Source organism: Nycticebus coucang, chromosome 3 (genome assembly GCF_027406575.1).
Source record: "Nycticebus coucang isolate mNycCou1 chromosome 3, mNycCou1.pri, whole genome shotgun sequence".
Classification (NCBI taxonomy): Eukaryota; Metazoa; Chordata; class Mammalia; order Primates; family Lorisidae; genus Nycticebus; species Nycticebus coucang.
The window spans coordinates 122,810,648-122,838,124 of NC_069782.1; the positions used below are offsets into that span (position 1 = coordinate 122,810,648).

General features: G+C 48.1%; 1 protein-coding gene across 1 annotated transcript; it reads left to right on the forward strand.

The window, feature by feature from the left end:
• The first annotated feature begins 5,109 nt into the window (after window positions 1-5,109).
• FFAR4 (free fatty acid receptor 4) lies at window positions 5,110-26,261 on the forward strand. The gene is made up of 3 exons (XM_053586375.1): window positions 5,110-6,185; window positions 15,609-15,737; window positions 25,633-26,261. Exons 1-3 carry the CDS (start codon window positions 5,619-5,621, stop codon window positions 26,023-26,025), a joined length of 1,089 nt encoding a protein of 362 aa, XP_053442350.1. The 5' UTR covers window positions 5,110-5,618; the 3' UTR covers window positions 26,026-26,261.
• The last annotated feature ends 1,216 nt before the right edge of the window (window positions 26,262-27,477 follow it).

Genomic DNA, 27,477 nt, shown 5'->3' on the forward strand with positions numbered 1-27,477 from the left:
CCAGCATCATCGCAGAGCTGCAGCTCAGACAAGAGCCCCTCCAAGGTCATTGGGTTGAAAGTAAGTCAGGAGCCTGAGTCTGTCCCTAACAAGCTGGGTGAGCCAGAGTGTCTCCCTTTGCCACACCAGGCCCTCCTGCTACTACATCTGTGAAATGGGAAACTAGGCCACCTATCCTGGAGAACTATCTTCAAGATGAGACAAGACCATGGATGTGGAAGGGTTTTTAAATTGTGATCTTTGCTTATATATGTGAGGCTATCAGGAAAGTATCCAGCCATGTAGGTCTCTATTTTTCATAGTAGGTGACTGGATACTTTCTGGACAGCCACGATACACATGTGTCCTTGTTGGCATGTGCCAGGCTAATGCGCCTTGACCGAGCTCCCCTGGAGACCTAAGCAATGGCCTTTGGCCTTCAGGACTGCACAGGTCATGATAAATCTCAATGACTTACATAGAGTTGTCAGCCTTTTTACGCAGGATTGTTCCTTTTTTCAAGTGAATGCTAAAATAAAAGAAGTCTAACAACAATAAGATAGGTAAGATAGAAAGTTGCAATGAAAAGTGGATGTGTTGATGTGTTTAGCCTTGGAAAAAATTACATGGTCTATACTTTTCTCATTTCACTTTAGACTGGTGGAGAGTGAAGCAGCAACTGGCCTCTGGAAGCCATTGCTGAGGGGTCGACGTAGTGTACAGCTATGTCCTTCCACCTTGCAGCCAAGCCCGGATGAGAGATGGGCTAAATATATCATAGGATAGTTAGATGCATTGAGGGAAATGTAGGAGAGAATAGAAAAATAATGTGCTGGGGGAAAATTTCTAATGCATATTTTGAAATAGTCTGTGCACTGTGACCTTCATTTTATAAAATACCCATATGCATACAGGCAGCCCAGAAGCACAGAAAAAATATTGGAACATCGTACTACAAAAATCTCTCAACAAGTTATCTTCACATGGAAGAATGATGAATAAACTTCTTTTTTTTCTGACTTAATTCTTGTATTTTGTAATCAGAAACATAGAACGAATAAAGAAGCCAAAAAAAAAAAAGTAAGGCAAGAGCAGTCTTGCAACACTGTGCAAGATCTTGGCCAGTGTACACTTAGGACTTGCAGAATCGCAGTGAGGCCACCTTTTGTACTATTGAAAGCTCTTCTGGGCGTGTGCTGATGTCACTCACCCGCTATCTGGGCATTTCTGGTATAAGGTACGTGCTCAGTTGTGTGTTGAATGGACCTTTTCCCTAATGAGGCTAGCCAGTGTGGCTCCTGCCACTTAAGAGGAAATGGACCATCCCTAAATTGCTCTCCTTTCTGAGTTAAAAAAAAAAATGGATTTGGGAGCTTTGAGTGCATCTTTGCTTGAAAGACTAGAACAAGGTGATCACCAAGACCCCTTTTATGTGTCTGAGGTTCTGTGTTGAGGCAATCTGGCTGTCACGTTAAAGATTGTTTTTAAAGCACGGGAGGAAAGAGGGAGGGTGCTATTGTGTTGAGTCCTCTATTGATTACAAACAGGCAGCCGATCACTTGTCCTGCTTGGGTTTAGCTTTTTTATTTCCCAGTCTCTGCTTGGACTTTTTTCTTTTGGCAGGTGGGCATGACGTGGGCAGTGGAAATGATCACAGGCCTGAGGCACACCTGAACGCTCGCCCTTCCCTGGCAGCGCTATGCACTTTGCACGTGCTGTTGCCTTGCCTGGAACACCTCAGGGCCTTGTCTCCCTGGGAACTCTTGGGTCTCCTTGAAGAAGGAGCAAGGGGAGCCTTTCTCAGAGTGCAACGTGGTCTTCCACTTCACCCCACTCTGTCCTGGCTGAGGGGTTACTCAGTTGTGAATGCTCAGGGCATTTGGGTCTGGAAGTCTCTGGGTCTCACCTTGACAAGATAGAAGGTGCAGAGGCGGGAGGGAGACTTGAAATCTTTCCACAGGGAGAAGCACCTTTTGCATTCTGCTCTATAATAGATACTAATTTTGTCTCAAAATTGACATAGATAGATAGACTCTCACAGAGAGGTTAGAGAGGGAGCAATGAGCCACAAAGCATTTTTAGACAAACTTTATAAAAATTTTCCAGTGGGAAAATAGGAAAAAGTCCCCCGTGCACCAGGACCTACCTCCTGTTTGGTTGAAAATATATCATAAAGAGGTACTGAGTCATCTGCAGTGCTGGCCTTCCCTTTTGCTTAGAAACCAGCCCATCTGTATTTACACTTGGTGGGTCTGTGTCTCTTGGGTTTTATCTAAGAGTGAAGAGGCAAAGGAGCGTGGTCACAGTGATTAATGACCATGAGCAACAGGTACAACTTGCACCATGAGGGCTCAGCCTGTAGTTGCCCACTGTCCTGTCTTCCAGGAACACACAAGGTGAGTCCACCCTCAGGCCTCCAGACTCAGCCCTGTGTATAAAAGGGATTTCACAGCTGTGCACACCTGGGGCCTGAGCACAAAGTTGAGCCTCACGGAGGGGGCTAAATAAAGCAGCTATAGAGGTTGTGATGAAAACCCTGTGGAAATATGATAACATTTCTGGCCTTTTGCCAGTAGATGTGACTCTACAACAGAGCTAACAGTAAGAGGTAAAGTATTCTTGAAGTTTCAAGAATGCAGGGTTTCTCAGGACTATCAACATTTTGGGCTGGACAATTCTTTATGGTGGGGAGCATCCTATGCAGGTAGGAGGTCTGCAGCATCTCTAGCTCCCACTGCCAGGAGCAACCCCCCAGTTGTGGCATGGCTAGGGGTGGGGACAAAATCTCTCCCAGTTCAGAAGCCTCACTCTAGTGACTAAGAGTGAAGACTCTGGAGTCAGGCCACCTTGATTCCAATCCCAGTGTCTAAACTTGTATGAGAGCTGAATGAGTTAACAAATGCTAAAAGTGTGACCGCATGATTTATCCACCAAACGAGGGTAATGTGAGAGTGAAAGGGTCTCTAATAATAATTTTATATACTCTGCTGTCCGCAAACGGAGTGTTCAGTCCATTGTCCATATATAGTGTTGAGGGTGGAACTGGACCCACAGTATCTACTCAATGACTATTGTGCTAAATGCTTTACATAAAGCAACTTTATTTAATCCCCTCAAAACCCTAGGAGGTTGGTACTATGATTATCCTCTTTCATATAAGGGAAGACTGAAACATTAAGAAGCTAAAGTCTTGCCCGAGGTCACACGGCGAGTTGTATAGCCAAGATTCTGATTCCCAAATGCCGGGGGCCATGGACACAGCATTACTCAACATCCACCTGACTCCGCATGAACCACTGGCTCTGGGAAATTTACAGTTTCAACATTAGACTTGTGACATCATACCTTTACAGAGCTGGGTGTTCACTAGTTACTGCAATAAAAAGCATGAACATCAGCATGGATCAAGAAATAAGGATGGTGTCACCCATCTAATTCCCAGGTTTGAAAAGCTGTACAGAGCCCAACAGGTATACCCATCCCCTTGGGAAGTTGGTGTGGGTATTTAAGACTGAAACAACCATTTTTTAAAAATTATATGTATTATTTTCCAAGATGGCTACTAAGCTGCTAGGATACAACATCTTAAGTCATTTAGCTACTGAATTAATGGGGAACTGTTAAGCTTTACTTTGGCCAAGGAACAAATGAAGGTGTGACCGGAGTCCTTCACTCACTCATCACTTGTCATTAGTAAAATCCTGGAGGTTAAGGATGGAGAAGACCTTTTATTCCAGACAGCCCACAACAGAGACCCAGACCACCCTGGTTGTACATTCCGGAGAAACTTCTCTCTCTCGGGTGTCTTTTTCCTCTTTCTCTGTCTCTCTCTTTCACACAGACACAGACACATGCACCTTGCTCTCCTTCCTCTCACACAAAAACTAGTATCCCTGACCCTAATCACATGGTTGCTAAAACCCCATCTCTCTGAGTTTCCTTTATTTCCATTTTTTGCCCTTTTCAACTGTGTCTGGAAACAAGCTGGTTGTTTTTCAACTTGAATCTAGCCAAAGTTCAATTTGAGTATCTCCCACTTGGCATCCAGCCTCCTCTTCAGGTTAGAAGCTGCATTGTCAACTCAGACCCACATGACACAGTGTCAGCCAGACATACAAATGCACCCCCTCCCCAGATGGCACCTGAGACTGGGGCACACAGCCCTTAGCAAATGCACAAAGACAACTACAAGCCGGAACCGGCCACTGCGAGAGGCCTGGCCGTATGGCAAAGGGCGGGGAGGGGCTGGCTGGTGAGAGGGTGGCTGGTCCCAGGTCTGGTCACCAGGCCTTGACCACAGACACACTTTTTATTCTTTAACGGCCTCATTTCCTACAACAGAAGACTAGATAGCTGGGGTGCTGTGGAAATGTAAGGGGTGGAGGCAGGAAGCCAGCTTTTATCATTAACCAGGGGCCACCTTATTCGAGTCACTCTTGCCTTAGTTTCCTCATCTCTAGCTAGACTGGATTACCAGTGTTCCTCAAAGTGGGTGCCTGAGGCACATTTACTATTGCTGTACATTTGTCCATCTTGAAATATCTGTCTCCCTGGGATGTCAAGTTTATTCAGAATTTCGGTGGGGATCCACCCTTTTTACAAGAAAACATTACATCATTGCTCAGAATGCAAACTTTGTATGCATTTTAATTACAGTAACTTAATATTTGATAACACTTAATGAGTAATTACTGTGCCAAGTCCTGTGCTAAACTCTTTGAGAACCTCATGATAACCCAGTGGGGTATTATTATTCTCATTTTGCAGATGCAAAAACAGGGCATAGGCTTGGTGCCTGTAGCTCAGCAGCTAGGGCGCTGACCACATACACCAGGGCTGACAGGTTCAAACCCAGTCTAGGCCTGCCAAACAACAATGACAGCTACAACCAAAAAATAGTTGGGCGTTGTGGTGAGTGCCTGTAGTCCCAGATACTTGGGAGATTGAGGCAAGAGAACGGCTTAAGCTCAAGAGTTTGAGGTTGCTGTGAGCTCTGACACTACAGCACTCTACTGAGGGTGACATAGTGAGACTCTGTCTCAAAAAAAAAAAAAAAGAAAAGAAAAGAAAAAAGAAAAAACGGGGCACAGAGAGACAGTGAATAATCTACCTAAAGTCCCATGTTACCAAGTACTGATAAAACAAAGATACTCCCCTGAGAAGAGAATTTGGGAATATGACAAGTTGCTTTGTAATCTAACTCCAGACCTACTGGGTTTATTTAGTCTGAACAATACGGGCCAAAATCATCTCCAAAGTCCAGCTCTGACGTTCTTAATTCCATTATAGCTAAATGTGTGAATGAAAGGCTTCACAAACCCAGTGCCCTTAAAGGATGAAGGGATGAAGGAGGTTGGGAAAGCCCCTCGCGGGCTCCAGGTGGGGTTTTCAGGCGCTTCCATGGGCAGAAGGCCCCAGGCCTCCGCCTTTGCCGCCTACTGCCCGCCCAGCCGGGCACTTCCTCGTTCCCGTTCCCGCGCGCAGCTCCCTACGCCCAGCGCCGGCGCTCCTGGCGCGGGAGGGGGCCAGAGGGGAGATGTCGCAACCGCCGCCCTCCCCCTTTCCCCGCCTTGGCACTCAGTCACCTCCCAGATGAGCGCGCTCGTTCGCAGACCGCTCCCGGCCGGCGGACGCCCGGCATGTCCCTCGAGTGCGCGCAGGCAGCGGGGGCCGGGTCCCTGCGCAGCCTGGAACTAGCCAACCGCACCCGCTTCCCCTTTTTCTCCGACGTCAAGGGCGACCACCGGCTGGGGCTGAGCGTAGTGGAGACGATCGTGCTGGCGCTCATCCTTGCGGTGTCGCTGCTGGGCAACGCGTGCTCCCTGGTGCTGGTGGCCCGCCGACGGCGCCGGGGCTCCACCGCCTGCCTAGTGCTCAACCTCTTTTGCGCGGACCTGCTCTTCACCAGCGCCATCCCGCCGGTGCTGGCAGTGCGCTGGACCGAGGCCTGGCTGCTGGGCCCGGTCGCCTGCCACCTGCTCTTCTATGTGATGAGCCTGAGCGGCAGCGTCACCATCCTCACGCTGGCCGCCGTCAGCCTGGAGCGCATGGTGTGCATCGTGCGCCTGCATCGCGGAGCGCGCGGGCCTGGGCGGCGGGCGAGAGCGGCTCTGCTGGCGCTCATCTGGGGCTACTCAGCCCTCGCCACGCTGCCCCTCTGCGTCTTCTTTCGCGTCATCCCGCAGCGGCTCCCGGGCGCAGACCAGGTGAGCGCCCGGCACTGCGCGCGGGGCAGTTGGCCTGGGAGGGCCGGGAGGCGGGGATCCTAAAGACGCGGTGGGATGGGGATGATGATGATAAGCAACAATAGCCCGTTTGTTGCGCTAAATAGCGTGTAGGACCCTGTCCCATTGCAGTAAAGTTCAATCTCTTAAATTTCACTACCATCCAGCTAAAACGTCCCTGGAAACGCTGTAGGTGAAGTCCCACAGATTCTCGCAAAAGGTACGGACTCTAACGAGGTCACTTAAATAACCAGGATCTTAGGAGCCAGACAGAACTTCAGGGTATTGAACTCTGATTTCTTGTCGGGTATTACAGTCCTGTTACTATCACACCCACTTTACAGATGAGAAAGCGAGGCACACCAGGGAGTAATTTGCCCAGGGTATCTCAGCCACAGTTCGAGGAGGAACTGAGTTCCTGCCCGTAAGTTTCTGCGCAGGTTGGCTCTGCTTGGGAAGCCCCGGGCAGGCAGTGAGAATGAGTTGGGGAGAAAGCGCGTTGGAGACCCCGGGACCTCAGACTCATGCTGCCTGTAAGGGGCTTGTGACTTCCTGTCTGGGATCCTCAGTTTTTCCAAGTGCAAGACGGAAGGATTACACCAGACCACAAGATACTGAGATCCTACCCTTGGGTGGGTAGCTACAAGATTTCCTGGCGCCTGAAGTGCTGCGCAGGTGCCAGTGGCTGGGCAGATGAGCTTTATTCTGGGTAGCTAGGCCACGGTTGTTATTAGATCTTGGGTGGGGTGGAACGTGTCCATGATCTATTTCCATGGACCGGGTAGGACATCCGCTCGGGTTCCCTTGAGTCTCACAGTCGGGAATTCCCAGCCGGGGTGTGTTTCTGTTGCTAACGAGCTCTGTGGTTGAAGGGTGCTGAGATGCTCCCAGGACACTAGACCTGGGTGCTCAGTCAGTGGTCGCCAGTCTGGCTGTCTTCCCAGTGTGTGGGGTTCTCTGTGCCTGAGGTGGGTGGGAGGGTCAGGAGGACCTGCCTGAGGCTGGTTTCTTGCTCCCTTTCCTTACTGAGGTCACTAGCCCCAGGGCACCAACGCTGGAGTACTCCCTCCAACAAGGAGTGTGGGGTGCCCTGCACAATCTTGGCACAAACAGGAGCCACAGTCTCAAAGACAGGCCCTCTCAGTAACCACAAGAAGGAGGTGAGGAGGGAGCGGAGTGACACGTCTGCCGGAAGACTTCCCACTATAGAGATGAACACAGAGGCTGGGTGTGTGACCCCCCAGAGCCTGGACACAGTGGACTTCTTTCACACAGGCCTTGCCTTTTATTGAGGGCAGGGGAATGGATGGAGAATGCATCCTGTACAAGCAGTATCTTGTTTTTTAAACATAAATTAAACCTGAGTCTGTTTCCAATGGTTTATTTCTTGTGTGAAATACATTGTGAGATATTTGCTTATGTCTTTGCATGAGTAACAGGCAGAAACCCTTATCAGGCTTGTGATACTTGAGCAAAGAACATATAAACCCATGGCCATGTACCCACACGTGGGGACCAGGAAAGATAGGATTAACTGAGCCTCTGGGTGCCATTTGCATGGGCAGACCAGGGACTCTAGTTTGGTGGGCAGGCTTGTCCTTGTCATCCCAGATACACCTGAGAATCAAGGAGGGCCATGGAGATGTTGCTAAAATAAGTGGAAGCCCCATCCTCACCCACACACCAGTTGTATTAGCTAGGGCCCAGGGTTCTGCCATCAACGTCTTTGATTTTTTTTAAGCTATTCTCTCACTGAGTTGCGGTATTTCTGTATTTTTCATAAATCTCAGTGGATTTCTTTCCATTTTTTTTCTTACAGAAAAAATTATTGTTCAGGGAGTTAAAGACCAGATAAAATATATCTTAAATGTATCTTAAGCTTCTAGATATGTTTTGCATCTCTTACTTTTATAATAGTTTCAGGCACAATCCTACTTTGTGGGAAAATAACACTGAAAAATAAGGATCTTGTCACTTTCCAGCCAAAAGCACAGGCGAAAACTGTGCTGACACGTCACATGTGATGATTTGAGAGAGAAGGCCTTGGCATAGGTGGGGGGTCTGTCTGCATCTTAGCCTCTCTGGACTTCACCCCCAATGTGGAGCCTGAGTGTGGTTTGAGTCTGTCTCGCTACTTCCAGAGTGGCCAGACTCGTGTCTCGGTGCTTCCGTGGAGGTCTGTGTTATGGTGGCACTCAGACCCCTCCTGCTTTAACGAAGAAACACCGCCTTAGTTTTAAGGGCTGTTGGAGAGGGATTTGGGCAAGGCCACTGGGAGACAATGAGCCTGCGCTGCACACTGGGGGCCGGCCGAGTTAGTTATCTGCAGGAGCCCCATTCATTGAAATTCTAGAGGTGGGTAGAGGAGTTTGTAATGAAAAAAAATGTGACAGTCCTTTCTGGCTCTCCATCTTTCTTGTCTTCCACCCAACCTGTCTACCACTTCTACCTCTCCATCCATTTCTCTCTCTCTCTCTCTCTCTCACACACACACACACACACACACACACACACACACACACACACACACACACACACACACACACACACTTGCATACCTGCCAGGAAGCCAAGGAGAAAAACTCTCCAGTTCATCAGGAACTGCTGCCTGAGCATGTAGGAAATATCCTATTTTATAGGCTCAGTAGTTGATGAAGTAAGTTGAAAAGAATGAGAAGGTAAAAGGGGAGTGTGGTCATTTAAAAAAAGAGACAGAGAAGGGTCTGGTCTAGACTGAGTCTCATATTTAAAATTAGCACAGGCTTGTTTTCTCAATTCTCCTTTTCCCAGCTTCCTGCTTATGAATTCTGTCTGCCCCATCCCACTTGGAGACTAAATCTGGAGATTTGGGATGGGGGATATTTTCCTATCCAAACCTTGTGGCAAGAGAACCAACTAACCCTGGTTCCCTCTCGAAGGAGTACTGGCCAAACACTGCCCTTTAGAGCCTTGTGTTGACCGGAAAGACCCCTGAAAACAAGAACTTGGTCTCTGTCCACGCAGGCTGTGGGTGTCTAGAAGTCCCCGGTAATCAGACTCCAAAACTTCATTGAAGACGATGAAGTGATAGACCTGCCGGAAATGCTGGGCGGTGTGGTATTTTCAGGGTGGGCCTTGGAGTCTGGATTCCGTCTCTGCCAGTTAGGGGCTGCGTGACAGGGAGCAAGTTTTCCTACCTCTCGATACCTCATTTTCCTTGTCTGTAAAGTGGGCATGGAAAGAGTATCAACCTTATAGGATTGTATGGGGACTAATGTTCAGTAAATGGGTCAACACCTGGCACATACACAGTTAAGAGCATAAGAATTGCTCACTATTCTTAGTTTCCTTATCTTTGGGTATAAACATTTTAAACATTCTTTAAACAGTATAATTCTTCTGATTGCTATAAAATAACAGACTTCCATTTTAAGAGAGTGGATACATCCTGGCAACAGTGACATCTCAGCCAGGTCAGCTTACCCTGCTCCAATGGGATTCCTGCCTGTGTGTGCTGTGGCCCTGGCTAGGCGGTGACCCACCCTGACGGGTGGGGAAGACTGTCCACTCCAGCCAGAATGTGCTGCCCATTCATTCTGCAAACATTTACTGAGCACTCCTCCCCTCTTGCCCCTGCCACAGGCCCCATAAATGCGCCTCCTTCTCTTCGTTCTCATCAGGAGGTACACTTATTGAGCAGGCAGATGGTCCCAGATCCTGGACGAATTGGTCCTGACAGTGACTCCATGGCTACGTGTTTTTTTTTTTGTTGTTGGTTTTTGTTTTTTTTTTTTGTCTGTTTGTTTTCTGAAGAAAATGTCAAAAGCCACAGAATGGACAAAGGATGGAAGCAGAATTTAGCCCAGCCCTGTCTGTTTCCCTGGGGTGTCATCTCCCATGGACTTGCACTTCCTTAGGGCACTTGGTTCTACTGCTTCCCCCAACCCTGGTTTAATACCAGGGTGAGAATATTCTTGTGTCTACTGAGTGTGGATCATCTGCGGAGACAAACACAGTTTGCTTCCCTTGGCTGATATGAGAGGATACTCTGGAATATGAGAAAGTCCATCTTTCACACTGACGTTTTCTTTCTTTTCTGTTGGGAAGCTGATAGGAAAGCAAATATCCAAATAGGACTCCTAGTTCCTTAAAATGACTGTGAAGTCTTCCATTTTGTTGCTGGAGGTGGGGCAGGAAGAATGACTTCCGAAGGGGTCTCCGGGGGTGCTGCAGGAAGACTCCCCTGGGAAGCTGGCGGGAAACCGGCTGGGCTGGGGCAGCATCTGCAGGGGAGCCAGCCGGCGTGGGGAGGAGCCCGCACTTGAGCAGTGCCTGTAGAGACACATTGCCATCCACAAGTGGCGTCTTCTCAGAAAATTCCAGAATTGGACAATTTTGTTATGAGCATCTAATATGTGCCTGGTGTAATTCTAGGGATGCTGCCTCAAGTAAGCCTTAGTCCCTGCCCTTAGTAATACGCTGTGCTGGGGGACCCAGATAGCACAGGCTGAGAAGTCTGTCAGAAAAGACTTTTCTGGGTCCTGGGAGCTGGGAATTCTACAGGAGGCGGTGATGCCTCCACTGAGTGTGGACATGAGAGGAAGTGAACCATGCTAGGCCGTAGGGGACCACGGAGGCATTACAGGCCCACGTGGAGGCCAAAGGCGCACTACTGTTCTGAGCCCTGCCAGGGGTCCTCAGCCAGGCTTGTGTAGAGCATGAGGGTCAGTGGGGATGAGAGAATGTGCTAAAGGGTTGGCAGTGGTGGCAAGAGAAGGGCCGGGTGAGAGACGGCCAGTCTTGGGGGTAGGCCAGTGGGGATGAGGTAGGCAGGTGGGCTGGGTGACTGTGAAGGAGGAACTAAGAGGTTCCTTCTGGGAGAGGAGGAGGAGGAGGAGGAGTGCAGAAGGCCTTTGTGTGGGTCTCTGGCAGCTTGGAGAATGGTAACTCCATGCCCTGATTTGGTAAAGGCAAGAGCTGGAATAATTTGGGGTGGGACCTTCAAAGCCTAAAAGGCCTATTAGGCATCCTGGTGAGATGTCCTCATGGCAGCGCGGGTGAGTCTGGGGTTTGGGAGAGCACTGGGCTGGAAAGAGTAAACTGGAGCTTCATCTGCTCCAGTGGAGATGGATGAGATGGCCCTGTGAAGTTTAGATAGGGCAGAACACACTTGGGGCATCTAGATCACATTCAACTCTTCACTGTATGTCACCTCCCACCTTTGTCCCTTCTAGTCGTGACCTCTGAGCTCCAACCTCCCCATACCCGTGGTCATGGTCTTTCCAGACAAAGCTGAGACAGTCCCTCCTGGGTGACTCCACCCTCTCTGGTCATCCAAAGCTCTCCGTGCCCTTCCAGCTCCCTGCCCTGTCCTGAAGTTTCCTGGTGCTTATCTCCCACTCTGACTCCTAGAGGACAGAAACAGGGCCTTGCTCGCCTCCATGTGGCTTCACAGTGGTCAGTCACTGTGTCTGGGGTCAGTGAGTGGTTGAGCAAATGAATTAGAGAAGACTTGGTTGACTCAGCCTGGTGTGTGAAGTTACAATCCTGCCATTTTGTTGTTTCAATTTCCTTTCTAAAATCAGGAAACATTTAAAATGTGCAGAGAAAGTACAGAGTATACAATAACACTCGGACTCCCCCACCCCCACCCCCACCCCGGTCTTCCAGATTTGACACGCGGCCTAACTCCTCTAACAGTCACAGCCTGCAGAGGAATACCTAGGATCAAAATGACTCAAGCCAAGGAGGGGCATGGTGGCTCACGCCTGTGATCTTAGCACTCTGGGTGGCCAAGGAGGGTGTATTGCCTGAGCTCAGGAGTTCAAGACCACCCTGAGCAAGAGTGAGGCCCCATCTCTAAAAATAGTTGGGCATTGTGGCGGGTGCCTGTAGTCCCAGCTGCTTGGGAGGCTGAGGCAAGAGGATCACTTGAGCCCAATAGTTTGAGGTTGCTATGAACTATGACACTGCAGCACTCTACCAAGAGTGACAAAGTGAGACTCTGTCTCAAAAAAAAAAAAGGCTTAAAAAGCCAAATGGATTTTTCCCATAGAAACAAAGTTATGGGCCGGGTGTGGTGGCTTATGCCTGCAATCCCAGCACTTGGGAGGCCGTGGGGGTTGGGGTGGATTTCCTGGGCTCACAGACCAGACTGAGCCAGAGTGAGACCTCATCTCCAAAAAAAAAAAAAAAAAAAGCCGGGTGTTGTGATGGGCACCTGTAGCTACTTGGGAGGCTGACACAAGAGAGCCTCTTGAGCCCAAGAGTTTGAGGTTGCTGTGAGCTGTGATGCCCTGGCACTTTACCAAGGGTGACAAAGTGAGACTGTCTCAAAAGAAAAGAAAAGAAACAAAGTTATGATACCAGCTCTGATCTCGATGGGGATAATGCCTGTAATTTTATTTTTTAATGAGAGCAGATGATGCATTTAATCAACAATATAACAGTATCACAGAAAGCCTTCTAAAGAGCATATCAATCTATCCTCTAGGCATCCTCCCATCCCGGCCAGTCTCACTGCCTCTCAGTTCACGTGTGGGGTGCGGGGCTCAGTCCTTATCTGACTTCCTTGTCGTCCTCCTTGCCTGGAGCGAGGGCCAGAAATCAAAAGGCGAAAGAGCATCTTCATTAAATACATGGAATTTGGGAAACTTCCTGGGATGGGTTGAAAAAATAGCTGGTTAGGTTTACTGAATACTGGAGATCAGTGTTTATTTCGTGTCTGATCATCATTTCTCCTAAAAATGAACTTTTTTTCCTCTTACAAAGGTAAAATAGGCACATCATGGAACAATCTGAAAATTCAGATAAGTCAAAAGAATAAAAAACTTAGAGTCTCACTTAGAAACAGATGCTGTTCCATTTCTGGAGTGTATCCGTTCAGTTGTTTATCTTTACGTGTGTGTGTGTGTGTATCTGTGTTGGGTGTCTATATACTCGTTCACACTTACAACACTTAGGCCATAGAGGTACATGGTTTAGGGACCTGCTTTTCTTGTTTCACCCCAAGGTAGAGAGAGAACCTTGCTCTGTCGTTACACGTTCTTGCTAACCCTAGAGAGATTGGCAATCTGGAGAAGGCTTTTGGAAAGAGTTGGAGTCTGAAGAAATAAATGGTCCTGGGATCACCTGTGTTTCTATTGCCCCTATACAGTTTGCCATCGCAAGTATAGAAATTAGAGACCAAGTCACATTTAGGTCTGTGATCTGTTTCTTCTGGCTGGTGCTTTGGCATATCCGCCCATTCGTGTTGTCCCCAGTGTATTGAAACGAGGGGTCTCTTGTGGGCAGAGGTCTGAGCACAAGGTGGGCATCAATAGATTTTCTAAAGGGCAGGGCGGTAGCCTCCTTGCCAGTGTTCAGAAGATCCTAGAGAGTCCCAGTTTCTTTCCAATTGCCAAAATGTAAAAAGATTTAATAAACTTTCTCCCACCATGCGTGGATGGTGGGGGTCGAGGGACACATTTTTCGGATGCCCAGTCCATTTACGAAGCATCTAACAAAATAGGAAAAGGAAGAAATATCCTCGTCCCCCTTTTCAAGGTGCAAATATAATGAAAGACTTCTTCCTGGGTTGTCTCACTTTTGAGTTTTCTTGGTAAGTCCCTGGAACCACGTAGCTCTTCGGAGAAAATATTGTATGATTATAAACAACCACGCCTTTAGAGTTTTAGATGATTATTTTAGGAGGAAGTCCCAAGCCTTAGTTTCCTTCTCTGTGAAATGGGAAAAGTAATAATATGCACTTCAATAAGGTTGTCATGAGTATTACGTGTGATAATGTATGTAAAATGCTTCCTGGTATATGGTAAATGCTCAATGAATATTAGATGTTTTTACTTCCTGTTAATACTGAGAAGGAAAATGAGTGACTATATTTTGAGTTTGACCACCCAATTATGATACATGGTGGGAAATGTTAAAAATTCGTTGCTTTTGCCTAGTATAGCATTTAATAAATAGTGGTCAAATGAATGAATGGACAAATGGTGCTGTGGATGATAATGTTACTCCTGGATATGGTTATGATGCCTTTTCCACCAAAAATCAATTATGTGGTCTCTTTTATAGAGCCATCTGCTCTTAAAAATCTGTTCTATAGGTCTGTAAGTGTTTAAGGCAATTCGTTTTCTTTTATTATTTTTGAATTAAAATTTTTTTTATGTTTGGGATTCATTGAGGGTACAAAGAATTAGATTACACTGATTGCATTTGTTAAAGAACCTCTTATAATTGTGTCCCACCCCTCAGAGATGTGCCATAGACTGTGACCCCCTCCCTCTCCCTGCTCCCTCATTTCCTCTACACCCCTTGTATTAGCTCATGTACTGCCTTCATATCAGAATTGAGCACATTGGATTCTTGCTTCTCCCTTCTTCTGATGCTTTACTAAGAAGAATGTGTTCCGCCTCCTTCCAGGTTAATACAAAAGATGTAAAGTCTCCATCTTTTTTAATGGCTGAATAGCATTCCATGGAATACATATACCACAGCTTGTTAGTCCCTTTCTGGGTGGTGGGCATTTAGTTTGTTTCCACATTTTGGGCAATTCGCTTTCTAGTTTTTTATTAATACCTACAGTGAAGTGAACACAGGCAGTTTGTATGTGGAAAGTTTGTGCACACAAAGATAGATTTGTCATTTTCATTAACTTATTCATTTTATGAGATTATTGCAGCAGCTGTTCTAACTGTTCAGTAAGGTCTCTGCCTGTTGTGGGTTTTATAGTTAGTATCAAACATTTGAATCAACACAACATAGTGGTATCAGCAAGATCACAAATCTTCACGCTCTTCTGCCACATACCAGTGGCTTTACATCTTGAACTGACTAAGAGTGGTGGCTGATCCTGGCCCTGAGGCTGTGAATGGCCAGGTTCTGTAATGCAGCTTGACAGACTGTAGATACCTGAACACTCCCCTTGTGAACACTTAACGATTTACCATGTGCCCTGATGCCTTCAGTTTACACATGCGACTGCTCTGAAACCTTGTTCCTGTAGTCATGTGGGTACGTGTAGCATGTCCCTTCCAATTGGTGGAACCTTTCAGGGGTCCATTTTCTCCTTTGGAAAATGGCAGGAGTGGAAGAGAAGGCTCAAAATCCCTTTGCACCTCAGCCCAGGGAAGTAGGAACACCATGCCTGGGAAGTGACTCTAACCAGCCTAGGATCCTGAGGCCTCGTTGCCTTCCCTGGAGGACAAGAATAATATAATAATTATGGTTATTGTCGAGATCAGAAACCAGTACTTTGTGAGCAGATCATGACAAATGGTGGGAAGGGTCCTGGGAGGGGCCGTCTTGCCATCCGTGTAACAGTCCGATGCAACAGTGTAGCAGTGCCTGGTGACCCTAATAGGACCGAGCTAAAGGCCACGGGAGAAGCCAACATTTAAAGGATGTTCTTTTCTTTTCTGTGACTAGGAAATTCCGATTTGCACACTGGTTTGGCCCACCATTGCTGGAGAAATCTCGTGGGATGTGTCTTTCGTTACTTTGAACTTCTTGGTTCCAGGACTGGTCATTGTGATCAGTTACTCCAAAATTTTACAGGTATGTTTGCTGCAAGCGCTGCAGCTGAATTTCACTCCGGCTCAGGATATTTATGCTAGAATCTTAGAACTTGGGTTTGGAAGATACCTAAGAATTCACGGCAGGCTAGTCCTAACTCACTGCCCGGGTCTACCCCCTGCAACATTGAGGAATGAGAGTTTGGTATTTTTAAAAAATAAGTGATAACTTTCTGATCGTTATTTTTTCACTCATCATAAAAAATTAAAATGAAAGCAGACACAGACATGTATAACCCGGAAACTGGGTTCCTTCTCTCCTCATTCTTAACAACTCAGGTGTATTTCTCAGGTTATTTTCCCCTAGATCTATCTATACGTGTCATGGATAGTCTGTGTGTGTGTGGGATAGACCACATGGAATTGTAGATTAAAATGTTCAGCTAGCTATTCGACACAGCTCGATCTAATGTTCCTTTCAGGTCCGAGATGATACTATCCGCCCTGTGATTTCCTTTTTTCCCTTCACACTGTCTGCTCACATCTTTCCCCATCATTCCTATATCACTAACTCATTACTTTTAGTGGCTGCAGATGTGACATCATTTATTTTACTGACTTTGTGACTGTGTCCATTGTTTCCCCATCACGAACACTGCACGGATAGAGAGGTAAACTTTTTATTGAAGTGTCATATATGTATGGAAAAGCACACTCAGAATACACGTCCAGCCCACAAACCAAACCTGTTCACCAAAGCAGCCCCCAGATGGAGAAACAGAACATTGCCAGAAGCCCCTTTCTGTTACCTTCTAAAGGGTATCCCCCAACCCCAGAAAATGCCCTTTCAAATGTGCACTGAAACAGGAAATGATCTCTACTTTCAAAACAAGTATATCCAGGGGCATAAAAAAGAAACGCTAGCCTCCATTTCCTACCTCTTAAGTCAGCCCATTTGTACGTAAGCTACTGGCCCAGACAAACAGCATGTATGTATTTTATGCCCAGAAGACTGAACACAAAGCCTTTGGTCCACTTGGAGGTTTATTAGCTATTGAATCTTGGTTTTATAGCACATTATATATGGGTCATCTGGCAGATAGGTATACTGAAGTGGTGCCCTCTACGTTGTTCGCTTTTATGGCCTTTTCTTGATAGCTGAGGATCTGTGACCTTTTAGATACTCAGAGCCAAAGCCAGGCCAACTTCTGTCCAGGTCTGCTAATCCCTGGGTCCTATGGGAGATGGTCCCCCGTGTTATGTTACTGCCTGGACCCATGCCCAGCAGACGACTTCCTACCCCTAAAGTGACACCCATTCTGGGACTCATTCAAGTATAGGAGGCAGATTCAGGCCTGGAGGTAAGGTCTGGAAAGTACTTGCACTGGGCCCTTGGCATTAGTGTTAGCTGTTATTATTTAATTGAAATGCAAGAAGTGAAGGAAAAAGGAAGGGAAATGTAGAATGAATTTAGAAAATTTTGTTTAACAAATATTTTGGTAGTGTTTACCATGTGTCAGAAACTAACTCATTTAATCCTAATAGAATTATAGAAAGTTAAGTAGCTTTGCCAAGGTCACGCATCTTGTTAGTGGCAGTATCAGGATTTAAATCCAGGTAGTCTCAACCCAGAGTCTCAACACCTTAATTCCTCTGACATTTGTTGAGAGCCTGCTCTGTGCAAAGTGTTAGTAGGAGTGGAGGTGGGTTAAAATCGGGCAAGGCATATGCTCTATCCAGAAGGATGTTTGACATAGGAGGGGAAGAGAGAGGAGATAGACAAGGGTACCGCTGTTCAAAGCAGAGAAATCCCAGAACATAAGGTGTAATGACATTGAAATTTTGAAAACACTCCGCAGACTGTTAAATGTTACATAAATGTCAGGGAGGAATAAGGAGTATAAGAGAGAAAAGCAGGGTCATGAAGACAGACATGGAGACTTGAAGGGGCTCTTTTAATATTTTGAGTCTTGAATTTGCCACTTACTTGCTGTGTGGCCTTGGGCAAGTTACCTACCCTCTCTGAACCTTGGTTCCCTCATTTGCAAAATGGCAATCATGATTCCTATGGTGTAAGATTGTTGCAAGGCATGTGAGAGATGCCACTGGTGGGACATATGGTGTCATGCCTGCCTGTTTAGGGCGATGAATACATTATGGCTGCTTTTACTTGTTAGGCAAGGCTGCTCTTCCAGCCCTTCTCTTAGGATATGCTGGGAAAAGGTGTCACTGAGAATCGCCAGAGAATAAATAGCAGGCATGGATTTGGAGCACAGCAAGAATAAGGAACCCACACTGGAGTAGGGCTGTTGGGAGGGGGCAGCAGCATTTGGCCTCCCCAACTGGGGTTCCACTCCTGAGGCCCTTAGGGACCCAGTGGGCTCTGGTCTGCCCCTTTGCACTCATGCCTCAGACTTCTCAGCTGGCTGCAGGCAGAAGAATGATTTCCCACCCACTCCCCATCTTTTTCTCAAGGACAGGGCCCATCTAGAAAATTTCTAGGAGACCTGATGAGCTGGGGCAGGCGGGCCCTTATCTGCGCATCTCTAAACGGCAGTCCAACTCCCAAACCCTTTCATTTAAACTCACAGCTGCCTTCAGTTCTCACCGTCACAAACCCCATGACAGTTCCCAGATACACCATTCCCAGTGCTGTGAAATGGTGCCCCGAGTAATGAGTCAAAGGTGTAACTTCCTATCACTGCCCTCCCACGTGCAGCTTAATCCAAAGCCCTCACCTTAGCAGTGGCTCTCAACCTTCCTGATGCTGTGACCCTTTAATACAGTTCCTCATGCTGTGGTGACCCCCAACCATAAAGAACTGTATTAAAGGGTCACGGCACTAGGAAGGTTGAGAGCCACCGCCTTCAGGCCTTCCGTAACTGACCCTGCCTTTTTCTCTCACCTCAGCTTCTCCCGGCTCTGTGTCCATGTTGGCTTCAGGGCTTTTCTGTTCATGGGCTCACACACCAGGGCCTTTGCACCTGTGATTTCCTCTCCTGGATCTCTTCCCTACTTCATTCAGGTCTTTACTCAAAAGGCTCTTCCCTAGAAAGGCTCCCTATCCAGATTTATTTCTCTTCAGTCACAAGGCCAGCCATATTCCATTTATGACAGTCATCTGTCTTGCCCAGTCCACTGCAAGCTCCATGAGGACAGAGACTGGTTTTGCTCTCTGCCATATCCCCACGCCTAGAACAGAGCCTGGCTCACGCACTGTTAGTCTTTTGGTTTTTTTTGAGACAGTCTCAAGCTGTTGCCCTGGGTAGAGTGCTGTGGCGTCATAGCTCACATCAACCTCAAACTCTTGGGCTTAAGCGATTCTCTTGCCTCAGCCTTCCAAGTAGCTGGGACTACAGGCACCTGCCACAATGCCCGGCTATTTTTTGGTTGTAGTTGTCATTGTTGTTTGGCAGGCTTGGGCTGGTGTATGTGGCTGGTGCCCTAGATGCTGAGCTATAGGTGCCGAGCCTGTTAGTCTTAATAGATAATTGTTGAGTGAGTTGCACACAAGCTTTGGAGCATGTAGAAAGGGCCTACAGGGCTTTCTCTTCTTGGGCAATGAGAAAACCACTAGACAGAGAGTCATAAAACTAGGTTCAAAACCAGGCTTTGTTACTGTGTGACTTGGGCGAATGGCTCACATAATGTGGGCCCCTGTTTCTGCTATCTGCCTCGGTGGATTAACACAATAAAATGAAAGAGTAAGCATGATAATGTTTAAAAAAATCACCATGTTAACGCAACTATAAAACTTTAAAAATACTTTCCACACCACTGGCAAACTGTTGCCCATTTCCCAGGGGGTCTATGACATTTGTCCTAAATCTCTGCCCTCCTTGCTGATTCTGACCTGGGCAAGGACTCAGAGCAGGCTTCACTTTGGCTTTTCCCCTGACGATCACCCTTCAGCAGCTGCTTCATGTACCCGGGGCAGTGGCCTTATTCACCCTTCTGCCTGGTCTGCTTCCTCTTTCCTTGTGACTCAGACAGGCTGTACATCTTCAGTGGTTTTTCCATTCAACAGTTCTCCCAAGGGAATAGCCTCTCGATCAGGCTATTGGCACTGGCTGTTTGGGGTTGGTTTACATCATCACCCAGCAACTGTTGCCATGGCAAGCTGAGATGCCTCTGCCCTTTGCAACAATGTGGGTGTTAATTCTTCTCCTCCTCCTGCCCACGTACACACTAGAGTGGGACAGCCATGTGGGCACGCACCCCTGCTCATGGCTGCATGTCCAGCACCTGCAGAAGTGTAGCACAGAGTATAGGCTGGATAAATATCTGTGAAGGAGTGACGGAGATTATGCTTACAGGTGGAAAACACTGGGCTGTCTCAGCTTAGCTGAGAAAGAAAATCTGTTGCAGCCAAATATAAAGATGTCAGGCAATGAACACACAGCCCTTTGTCAGTGCCTGGCCTTCCTCCCCCAGCATGGGGGGCCTGCGTGCCAGTCAAGGACAGGGAGGGGGGCCCTCTGGGGAGAAGGAATCTCTGTTTAATGATTCTGATTGGGGGACTGTTGATGGACCAAATAGCCCCTGCAGAAGACACAACCTTCAGGGCCCAACTGTGTCAGTGGGAACATCCTCTGCTTGCACCTGCTCACCCCTCAGCAGCCAGGGGCTGGCGGCACATTGTGGCCAAGGAGTGTGAGATGGGGAGAAGCTTTCTCTGTGGGTGTGAAGACACAAATCTCAAAAAGGACTCTCCTCAAAGGACTGGAGGAGGTGCTTAGACCAAGTGTGAGGTCCTAGATTGTTAATTCTCACACTTTGGTGGGTAAGAACTACCCCAAAGTGCAGATTTATGGGCCCCTCTCAGCCCACGGGGCCCCAGCATTTATATTTTGCTGTGTGCCCAGTGGCTGTGGACCACATTACCAGGAGCATCATCCCCACTCCGTAGCGTGTGCCCCTGAGCGGAGAGCACTGGTGTGAGGGACCACCCCCCAACACTTGACCGTGAGGCTTGAGCAAGCCGCCTCATGTCTCAGAGCCCTCCTTTTAGTTCCCAGACTGGGGTAGCCATAGAACCAACCCCACAGAATTGGTTTTGAGGATTAGAGTTGATCTTCAAAAGTGAATTGAGAATTTAGTTTCATCAAAAAGCACAGCAAGCATTCTGCCCCTTGTCCAAAGACATCTGAAAGCCCAATCGGAGCAGGGGAGGACCCACATTTGAATTCAAAACCCAGTTTTCCTCCTCACTCCCAGCAAGTTGTGGGAACGGTGGAGAGAAGGAAACAGGAGCATCTGTCAGTGCTAAAAAAAGACTTCCATTTATGCACTTGGCCATGAGTCAGCCCACTTTGTCTGTCTGTAGCTCACAGTCATCGTCAAGCACCTGCTGGAACCCTTGGCCACAGAGGGCAGAGGAACCTCCCGCTTAAGGTCCCAGCCCCTGGGGAGCCATGATCTGGTGTGGGTCAGATATGAGAATGTTGCTGGCATGTCTACCGTTCAGTGTATGTGGCAAGTGAGGGCCCGAAACGAAGTGCCTCTGGATGCCAAGTGGGAGATGAACCAGGAAGTCTTCTTGGAGTTCCTGGTGTTAGAGCTTGGAGTTTAGGGCTGGACAGAAGGATTCCCATAGATGGAGATAGAGAGTGGGCAGGAATTAGATTCCTCAAACTAAATTCTTCCTCAAATCCTGGCACTTTGCAGGCCAAAGCAAAAGGATTGCTTGAGGCTGGGAGTTGGAGACCAGCCTGGGCAATATAGCAAGAGTCTATCTCTATAAAAATATTAACTGAGCATGGTGGTACACACCTATAGTCCTAGCTACTTGGGAGACTGAGCCAGGAGGATCCCTTAAGCCCATGAGTCTGAGGTTGCAGTGAGCTATGATGATGCCACTGCACTCTAACCCCAAGGACAGAGTGAGACTCTTTTTTAAAAGAAAAAGAAAAAGAGAAAAAAGATGAAGAGAGTGGGCTGGGGATGGACTGCCAAGTTTGAAGCCCAGCTCTGTAACTTCCTAGCTGGATACCGTTGGGCAAGTTCCTTAACCCCTTAACCTCTCTGAGCCTCAGCTTCCTCATCTGTCAAATGGGGATCATCAAAGCACATATGTCACAGAATTACTGGGAGAATTGAGAGAGGTAAGCCAAGTGATGGGAAGGGGCTGGCACATAGTAAGTGCTCCATAAAGGTGAGCATCTGTCAACATCATTGATTCAGAACATATTTATGAGGGGCAGCGCCTGAGGCTCAAAGGAGTAGGGTGTCGGCCCCATATAACGGAGGTGGCGGGTTCAAACCCAGCCCAGGCCAAAAAAAAAAAAAAAAAGTGCAAAAAGAAAAAAAATGTATTTATGAGACATTTTACCAAGGACTTTGGGTACATCATTATTTTTCTCAATAGGATAATGTGGGCAGCGTGAGGAATCAGCCTTCGTGTACCCACCATGCTGCTCTGAGGCCTAGAGTGACACCCCTGCTCAGAGGTGGGGCTGACTCCCTTCACCCTGCCACCCGCCCTCCTGCCCAGCTGTCCTCTCCCAGATCTTTCAGCCATTTCTCCCCACAGTTCTGTGACATGTGTACTTTGATGTTCCCCATTTGACAGTTGAGGAAGTTGAGGCTCAAAGAGATAGGGTTAGGCCTCCGGAGCAACCGCCCCCAACCCCACACAGCAGGGGAGAGGAGGCTGAAAGCTGAATAGTAAGGCAACTCCTCTTGAGCCTTTTGTTATATGGTTAACCTTTAACCAAATTGAGCTGTATTTTCCTAGATGGGGGCTTTGACCCTTTATTATCAATGGAGTGACCTTCTGCAAGTTACTTAAATTTTCTGAAATTCAATTTCCCCACCTATGAAGTATGAATAATAAGAGTACAAATCCCACGAGGGATGAAGCTGCTGCTCCCAGGAGGAATCGTGAAGATTAAATATGACAGTTGATAAAACAAACTTACAAACTTGTGGCCGGCCGTGAGGAGCCCTCAGTAAAGCTCAGAGATCCTGATTACTGGCATTCTCGCCGTTGGCAAGTTCACTCCCGGCCTTGGGGCAGACTGCCAGTGGTCTCCACCATCAACAGGTGAACCTAAACTACTGAGGAGCAAGGAGTCACATTTAATCATGGAACAATTAAATGACGGTTCCTTAATTAGCTAGTTGGAAGTATTCTAAGGAGAATATTTGCAGCCATTCTGATGTTGAGTTAAACTTGCCCAAATTGTGAGTGATGCTAATTACCTTCTAATTACATCCCCGCTAGAGATTCAGAAATCTTAGGGGAATGGGCCCTGGTGGGGTGGAGAAGACCAGAGCACAAAGCCAACAAAGAGATGAGATCTGTGGCCCAGCGGCTCCAGATGATGTAAGCACCCTCTGTGTGGCTAGCAGCTTCTTCCTAGAGGAAAAGGACACAGGCCAGACGGAGCAAACAGGAGTTAGCAGGGACCACTAACATGCTCAAGATGTTCTATGTCCATCTCCTGCTTGGGGACAAAGGTCACAGGCTGGCATGTCCCATCACATCCCAGGCTGGCTGTGCTCTGTCTGGACACCATCCCACCAGCCCCTCCTCCACACACTCACCTTTTGGCATCACCGAAGCTGAGCAATAGTCATCCCCCCAACCCCAGCTGTGCCTAGATTTAGAATCAGGCATGAGGAAGGACAGAACGCTGTGTGTGTCACCAAGACACCTCTGGACCCTGCCAGCCACTAGGGTGCTCAGTTCCAGCGCACCCACCACCCCAGGAGAGACACCTTCAGTGGTGTCCCCTCTTCGCTCCCAGACAGACTCAGCCTTGGGGGCTTTTGCTCTGTGAGGTAAACTTTCAAGCTTCCTGTTTTCAAAGTAGCTTGGCTAGCCGGCCTCTCAGGAGGCTGTGTCCCCGCTGTACAACGAAAGGGTAGACCAGACCCTGGCTCCACGAAGCGTGGTCCTGGGACCAGCAGAAGCAGCAGTGGGAACAAGCAAAAGAGGGTCTTGGAAATGCAGAAACTCAGCCCAGCCCAGACCCGCTGAGCTGAATCAGAATCTACATTAAAATAAGATCTCTGGGGAGCCTGGACGCCTTTCTGCCTTTCCGTCTGGGTCTGAGGAGTGCTGCTCAAATGACACTCGGCCCTCTTGCCCCAGCTCCATGGTTCTGAGATGTTAGGAAGCTTTTGTATGATTCAAACACACTGGTTTCTATCATGTGGGATGAGAGGATGAGCAGGGCTTTATTTTAATCTGGTCCTCCTGCCTCAGTTGATGGGCCATTTCTATGTCCAAGGCTGCCTACTGCCAGCTAAAACCAGCCTCTGTGATGCTGAAGCAAGGCTGGGAGTGAGCAGAGTACACAGCAGACCCAGGGAGGGACACGCACAGAGGCTTTTGGAAGAAAAATCCAGAGCCCTCTTCTAAACCTCCATAACCAGAGCTGCTGTCACTGGCCACAATCCTCCTGCCAGAACGTGTGCCCTGCTCATCGGTACCAAACATTAGAGGTCCCAGCAGTTCCACGGTTAGGAATTTATTATGCAGGAGCATGTTTGTTTCACCACTCTCCACCTCTCGACTTGGGGCATAAATATGAAAGTTCAACAAATGTCACCAGCAGGACTCTGATCAGCTCCTCTTTCTCATTGGGGGAGGGAACCCTAATGACATATATGTGGGATTCTAGAACATTCCAGTTGCTTTTTGGTTATGCCTGCTTATTTCTGAATATCATTCTCACAGTCAGTTCAAAGCTTTCCCTGCCCACAGTGTAGGATGGGCTTGCAGGACCAGGCTGGGAAAGGGGTGGTGGAGAAGAGTGGGCTGCCCTGCCCCCATCTCCTGCATGATTGCCCATGTGAGGTGGTCGCCCCCCTTCTGTAGGTCATCATATCTGATTTCCACATGGCTGGTGTTAACTGGACGTGCTGAGGAGGGGATCGTTCCCAAGCAGCACCCACCCCCACCGGACATGGGAGGACTGTCCCAGACCCAGCTTCATCTTCAGGCTGACCCCACCAGCAGCTGAGCAGCTTCTAATCCCATCAGTCTCCCTTATCCCCTAACTTGGGGGCCTGTAGGCAAGACCGGGGACCCATTTCCTCCTGCCCCTGTGAAAGGGAAGGGCCCCAGGGTGGGCTCCACTGCTCCCTTCTGCCTGGCCCAGCCGCACTGTCGTTCCATCTCCCACCGCCTCCGCCCACTCAGCAACCTGCAGGGGAGTGAGGGGAGAGCGGGAGCTCTGCCACTTCAGCCACCACCTCCCCAAACAAACAAGGCCAGGTAAATAAAATATACAGCAGTAGGGGCCTGGATAAATTGGAGCACAGCCACTCCATGGGATACATGGCGCCACAACCAGGATGACAAGAATGAGACGGCTTCAGAGAGCTGATACGAAATGCACCTTGATCTGCTGCTAAGTAGGAGAGGAGCAAGGCTCAGGGCAGGTGCGTGGTATGGTCCCTCTGTGTACCAAACGAAAGGGCAGATACATGCAATCCCAAACCCCGGTATATGGCGTGTGGAGGTGGCACGTTTCCAGAAGGTCACCCAGGAAACTGCTCACTTTGGTCACCTCTGGGGAAGCTGAGACCACATACTCTTCATTTGCTTCCTGTCAACGTCATATTGTTTGTGCCCCGAGAAAGCGTTGCTTGTATGCAATGGATGACTTACCTCTCTTAGAAAAAGAAAAAACAGGGAAGATGTCCATTTTATACACTATCTGATGCAGGCTTTTCACTACCCCATCAACCATGTACAAGGTGGGTAATTTTTGCCTTATTTCTCAAGAGATCAGCCAGGTGCCCCACTTCTGCAGCACATCCTATGTGCAGGCAGTGGGAGAAGGGAAAGCTCCCTCCACATGCTGTCCCCAGGCCCCACGGCCGCAGTGCCTCGGGGATGGCAGGTTCTAACTCTCAGGCTTCTGATGCAAACAGCCCTGCCATCCTCAGTAACCTGGGGCTCCCGGTCTGTTTGGTTTCCCCAGATCACGAAGGCTTCAAGGAAGAGGCTCACGGTGAGCCTGGCATACTCCGAGAGCCACCAGATCCGCGTGTCCCAGCAGGACTTCCGGCTCTTCCGCACGCTCTTCCTGCTCATGGTCTCCTTCTTCATCATGTGGAGCCCCATCATCATCAGCATCCTCCTCATCTTGATCCAGAACTTCAAGCAGGACCTGGTCATCTGGCCGTCCCTCTTCTTCTGGATCGTGGCCTTCACGTTTGCTAACTCGGCCCTGAACCCCATTCTCTACAACATGGCACTGTTCAGAAACGAATGGAGGAAAGTGCTTTGCTGCTTCTTGTTCCCAGAAAAGGGAGCCATTTTTACAGACACATCTGTCAGAAGAAATGATTTGTCAATTATTTCTGCTAATTAGTTTTTCTCTACAGGCAGAGTTCCTCACCCTCTGGCAAGCCATGGTATGGCCTACAAGGACTTAATTTCCAGGACTGTCCACCAGTGTAACCTGCTTTAAGAAAATGTAACCTATGCAAATAAGCATCTGCAGCTCTGGCGAATTACCGGATGATCATTCAGTGCACCGATATTTTCTCCTTATTAAAGGATTTGTTATGGGTTCCTTTTAAACATGAACTTTTTTTGTATGTTTGTAATATGATTGCATTTAATAAATTTTTATTTATAACTGTTCAGCAATCATACTGCCTACATGTAAAGCCACCCCTTACTGGTTTCTGAAGTGATTCAGGACTCAGATTTCTCTTCTAAAGGGTCACAGCCACTCTAGGGTCCCACCTGGGACTCATGTGGCCTTAAAATCATTTGTTCATGTCAAGAGCTCTTGAGGGATTTCCAAGGAACAACTAAAGATGACATTTTTTCATTTATAAGAAATGCCATGGATCCCTTTAGGAGAAACGGTGTCTTGAAATCAGAGAGATGGCAAGATGACTAACACGTTTGAGAGTGAGGTCAGAGGTGAATCTCTTCATGGGTCCATCCATCAGAGGCCTCTTAACCACCTGCCCTGCAGACAGTGTCTTAGTGCTGGAACACAGCTGTGAACCAGACAGCCACAGCCCCTCTCTCAGGGAGCTTACCTTCTGGTCCGAGGCAGAAACACTAAATGGAAGTCAGTAAATAATGTGCCATCCTAGAGTGAGTACATGCCTTGGAGAAACTGGGGCAGTGATGGTTAGATAGGGTGGAGGAAGGGCCTGGGAAGACTTTTCTGAGGAGTGACATTTGGGTTTGTGACAAGAAAGAGACAGCTATGCCAGTCTTGGGGAAGAGGCTTTGCAGGCAGAGGAAACCCTGGAGCAAGGCAGCTGGCATGCTTGTGAGACAGGAGGGACAGTGCTGCAAGCCGTTGGCTGGGCCTCCTCTGTGATAGGCACTGCCCTTGAGACTGGGACGAGGGTGCCCTGCTGGAGAACATCAACTGAGGCCAGGAATGTTACAAGGTTAGATCATGTAAGCCCTGGAAGGTCGCTGTAGGGAGTTTATTCAGCTCGTTGGGCAGCCAGTGGACGTTTGCAACTGGAGACTAATGTGACCTGATGAATGTGTTCAAATATTACTCTGGCTGCTGGGCAGGGAATAGACTTTGAGGAATAGGAATGAAAGTGGAGGCCCGTTAGGCAGCTGCTGAAGTAGGACAAGGTGATGAGGAACTTGGAGGTGGGTGGCATCCATGCAGCACTGTGAGAAAGGATTTGGGGACATCCTTTGGGAAAGTGGAGCAAAGATGATTTGTTGATGGAAAGGACAGACTTGACTGAAGGTGAGGGAAAGAGAAGATTCAAGGTTGACTCCTAGATGTTTAGCTTGACATTGGAGTCTGTGACCCTTTCTCCACTTCCGAAGT

Excerpts from the sequence above, each read along its gene's own strand:
- FFAR4 (XM_053586375.1), top strand. The coding sequence starts at position 5,619 with ATGTCCCTCGAGTGCGCGCAGGCAGCGGGGGCCGGGTCCCTGCGCAGC. Across the intron at positions 6,186-15,608 it reads GGCTCCCGGGCGCAGACCAG|GAAATTCCGATTTGCACACT; the intron begins GTGAGCGCCCGG and ends TTCTGTGACTAG. Across the intron at positions 15,738-25,632 it reads GTTACTCCAAAATTTTACAG|ATCACGAAGGCTTCAAGGAA; the intron begins GTATGTTTGCTG and ends TGGTTTCCCCAG.